General features: G+C 28.5%; 1 protein-coding gene across 1 annotated transcript in view; it reads left to right on the top strand.

The window, feature by feature from the left end:
• The window catches only part of LOC105626508, a 35,961-nt gene extending 31,908 nt beyond the window's left edge, over positions 1-4,053 (top strand). Inside the window, exons 2-9 of the mRNA XM_012207808.1 lie at positions 333-422; positions 607-716; positions 818-1,203; positions 1,396-1,511; positions 2,702-2,772; positions 2,887-2,975; positions 3,151-3,327; positions 3,643-4,053. Of these exons, the coding sequence (XP_012063198.1) occupies positions 333-422; positions 607-716; positions 818-1,203; positions 1,396-1,511; positions 2,702-2,772; positions 2,887-2,975; positions 3,151-3,327; positions 3,643-3,944 (1,341 nt within the window). The 3' untranslated portion in view covers positions 3,945-4,053. The remainder of the gene's footprint in view (positions 1-332; positions 423-606; positions 717-817; positions 1,204-1,395; positions 1,512-2,701; positions 2,773-2,886; positions 2,976-3,150; positions 3,328-3,642) is intronic.
• The last annotated feature ends 696 nt before the right edge of the window (positions 4,054-4,749 follow it).

Raw genomic sequence — 4,749 nt, forward strand, 5'->3', positions numbered from 1 at the left:
ATAATACAATTAAACTATCGTAATAATGTCACGAATTCAATTAAATTTACAAGCAAATTTTTAATTTTGATGTTCAATCCAATATGATATAAAAAAGATGTTAGTGTGCTGAAAAACTATAAATAAATTTATTGCAAAAAATATTACCTCGACCGGAAATCGATCTTTTCCAGATCTTTTCTATTTCATACAAGCGTCCTAAACCTTTAAAGTACCGAGGTTAATTCAATAAATGTTTTAAAGATCAGACATCTACTTTACTCTAAAATTTGAGTATTTGTATTCTCAATATAGCTTATTAAAACATTTTTTAATATCTCTTTGTTTTGTAGGACGAAATAGATGAAATGAGTGGTGAATTCGGAGATAATGTGAGCATATCTAGTCGACGGAAAAGTGTAGTCATTGTGGATGATGGCAATGTACAAGTAATAATTTCTTATATATGTATAGCATTTTTACTTAATTATAAAATTACTTAATTATAAAATAAGGCTATTTAATGATTATTTTTATAAGTAATTATTTATTAGTTTAAATAATTTCTTACATAATTTGATATAATTGCTAAATAAATTTTATTTATTCTTGTATGCCTTTTAATAGGTGTCATCATTGCCACCGGAAGAAAAAGGTTCTTCCAAACATACTATTAATCCAATGCATATGAAAGCTCTTATCTGGAAAAACTTTTTATGGATGTGGCGAAATGTCGGGTAATCAAATTCATTTAATCACATTTCTATATTAAATTTTCTTTCACTTCTTAATTTATTCTCTAATTTTTTTATCTCTTATTTTCACTTACATCTTACAGGATGATGTTATTTATCATTGGTTTACCGGTCGCCCAAATAGTCCTCTTCTGCATCTCCATTGGTAAGGATCCTATAGGATTAAAATTAGCCATTGTCAACCACGAACTCAACAACAGTATGCAACCGTGTATTCCTGGAACCGGATGCGATTGGTCGCTATTAAGCTGTCGATATCTTCAGCACTTACAGAAAAAAACTATACAGTTATTACCCTACAATAATGATGAAGAAGCCAGAAATGCAGTGGTAAAGGGATGGGCATGGGGAGCTATAACGTTTCCATCCAACTATTCCGAAGCTCTTATGGCAAGGATAGATTTCGGCAGAAATGCCGAGGAATGGGACATTAATTTCTCGGAGATGAAAATTATCATGGACATGTCTAGTAAGTTTCTTTGAACGTGAAACAGAACGAAATAATTTTTCATGTTTTTATGTAGCATTCTAAATGTTGCATCTTAAAAGACTCAATCTTGAAAAATGAACATCTTCCGATAATTGATAAAAAAAAAATTACATAATTTTTATTTGAGAGTTCTGATATAAATACCTACTCTAACGCAATATACCTTCGCAGATCAACAAATAGGCCAGTTATTACAAAAGGATCTCTTATACGCATATCTGGATTTCGCTAAGGAAGTCACTGTGGCCTGCAACTACAGCGAGAAGTTAACGAGCATACCCATAAGCGTAAGTAAACAATTATGGGCGCGTTTCGATATTCATTGCCAGTGCTGAAAATTTATAGCGCATGTAACATATACTGTATAGTTTCAGCACTGGCAGTGAATATCGGAACGCACTCTATGTTAATATGCTCATATAGGGTCGCCAGTAGTTACAACAAAACTAATGCTTGACGAACGCTACACGACTGTCAACTGAACGGCCAAGATTAACCAGTACTGGGCCCAATACTGGGATCATCTATCCAATACTGCATCAGTAGTTTGCCAATACTGCGCCTAGTATTTCTTCTCGAGAATTCTTTCTTGAGAAATTCTTGAAAAAAACAATAAATTTAAATTTCACACTTCTCGAGAAATTATTTTTATTTCTCGAGAAATCAAAAATTTTATTCCGAATTATTACTGGTATGAGAACTCAAAGCTTGGAACAACTTTTCCATGCATTGTGTATCATTAAACCTACTTTTACGCAAAATGAGCTCAATTTTTCTATTGCAAATGATTTTGTAACAGAAACTTATTTTGACTAACATAACGTTAAATGCTTCCTGTTTTTTTTTTAAGGATATTTCAAATCACAAAAATAATTTCTAGAAAAGAGAATAAATAAAATCGTTTAAATTTATTTTAATGATTCATAATTTATGAGAGAACACAAATATTTTAATTTTTATGTAACAATTGTAGCATTTGTTTGAAAACAAATAATTCTTTTTAAAGTTTTTTAAAAAGTTATGCATTTAAATTAATTTATAAAAACTTATTTGGGTACAGATGTATTTTATTTCTCATCTGTTAAGTATGTAATATACTTAATAGTATAATATGTATTTACTATATATTTTTACTATAAATTTATATATGTAATAAGTATTAATATAAAATAAGATGTAATTAGTAAGATGTAAGAGTTAAATCTTGTGAAATTAAAATTGCTCGATTAAATCTATGTGTGTATTTCTCTTTCTCTAGAAATAAAAAATGTCGAGAAATCAGAAACACTAACTGCGCCTGGACTATGGCAATCAGTAATGGCCCAGTACTAGGCTGATTATAAAACCATATATGAAAGTAGAGATAATGTTTTGTCTAATTTCTATCACTATACATAGCATTTTAATATTATCTTTGTTACGTTTGTAAATTATTATTTACAACAATTTATATCTATTATTATAATTATTATGTTAGTTTAAAACGCCAATCTTTGGACCTTATGATCCTAACTTCACGGATTTTGCAGCGCCCGGAGTGATTCTAACGTAAGTATATTTACCTTAATGTCAATATAATACAATAATGTACATATACATTAAATTTAAATGTCTTCATTCAAGAAAAATTTATTAGCATTAAAAGAATTCGTGTTTTTTTAGAATTATTTTCTTTCTCTCAGTCGCATTGACGTCGGGCGCTATGTTGCTAGAAAGAAATGAAGGTCTGCTAGAAAGAAGCCTTGTATCAGGTCCGTATATAAAAAAAGAGAAAAATATTAAAAACCGTAATAAGTAAAAAATGTATTCCGATCCTAGATAAATCTTAGATAAATCCTAGATAGATTAATCTTGGAGTACACACATATCTGCTGGAATTTAAATTAATAAATCTTACTAAATAATTAATTTTGTAATCTTATACAGGCGTCACTGGTACGGAGATTCTCTTTGGTCAAGTAATTACGCAATTCACGGTAATGTTCGGGCAAGTTGTGATGGTCCTCATCGTCTCATTCGCGATTTTCAAAGTTACTTGCGAAGGCGACATTGGTTGGATTGCTGTATTAACCACCCTTACGGGCCTTTGTGGCATGTGCTTCGGTAATCCGTTCATTATTCTTAAGATTGAATCGTTGCGTGAAATATCAAATCCCAAAACTTTCTTACATAAAATTTTTTATAATTATTATATATTTAAATGATATAATTCTTTTGCAAAGACTCAATTTTTATTAAATGTTCACGATTATTATCAAGTTACAATAACTTTGTAAAAATGTAAAAAGAAGAAAAATTTTATGTAAGAGATTATAAAAAAAGTGTTTTCTTGTCAAAAAAAACATTATACTATACTTTTGTTGATTACATATACTTTGTTTCTTCAAAAATTATTCGAAAACAAAATTTAATTTTCAGGATTTGTAATCGCCTGTTTCTGTGACAATGAAAGGAGCGCCACATACGTGGCAATGGGTTCTTTTCTTCCAATTGTGATGTTGTGCGGCATTATCTGGCCCATAGAGGGCATGCATCCCTTTTTGAAATATATTAGTTTTTTACTACCCCTAACGAAGAGCACAGATTCGATGAGATCAATGCTGGCCAGGGGTTGGATGATATCAGAACCGTCTGTTTATTATGGCTTTATCTCTACTCTCATTTGGATCAGCATTTTCATGAGCTTGTCGATATTGCTAATTAAATTTAAGAAGGGTTAATTTAAAGAAAATAATTTTATAAATATTATATAAAAAGTTTACCAAATCTCTCTATATAAACTGTAATTTAATGAAGTTAAATAAATAAAATAATTCTAATTGTTATACATATTTAGATATCACGTACAATCTAATTCATATAAAATATTAAATTAGATTTCAATTTTTAATTTAAATAAAAATATATTGAGAAAATTTTAAAGCACGACCGTATATGTGAATACATCAAATATGATAAAGAAATCCAAGATCGGTCAAATTTTGAATGTTACAAATAATAATACATTATATTACATATTGTTAAATCAATTAAATAAAAATCTTCTCAATTTTTTTATAATTATTGTCAGATATTATTTTTGAAAAAAAACTAAATCGCAGCTTTTTTTAAAAACTCAAAATTATACATATTTGTATAAAAAAGTATTATATTGTTATATAATTCATATAATATTAAAACAATATAAATGTATATTGTAATATTAAAAATCTGAAACTTTTCTAAATGACTTGTCGTGTTTGCTGATGAAAAAGACAGAAGACTTGTAACCAATTGTATAAGGTAAATATTGCTTGCAATATTTCATTGCGTTTGATATGCAAACCATCTAGGAAAAATCTCACGAAGAAGACAATGATCTCCACAATGATGACACAGAGTTGCATGAGCAACCATGGTGTATGTAGCATAGGATATTCCTACCAAAGCAAAGTTATTTATTTAGAAATAACAATTGTTTTTAGAAATCTTTATATATAAAAATATCATTATATATATATATATATATATATATATATATATATA

Source organism: Atta cephalotes (genome assembly GCF_000143395.1).
Source record: "Atta cephalotes unplaced genomic scaffold scaffold00005, whole genome shotgun sequence".
Lineage (NCBI taxonomy): Eukaryota > Metazoa > Arthropoda > Insecta > Hymenoptera > Formicidae > Atta > Atta cephalotes.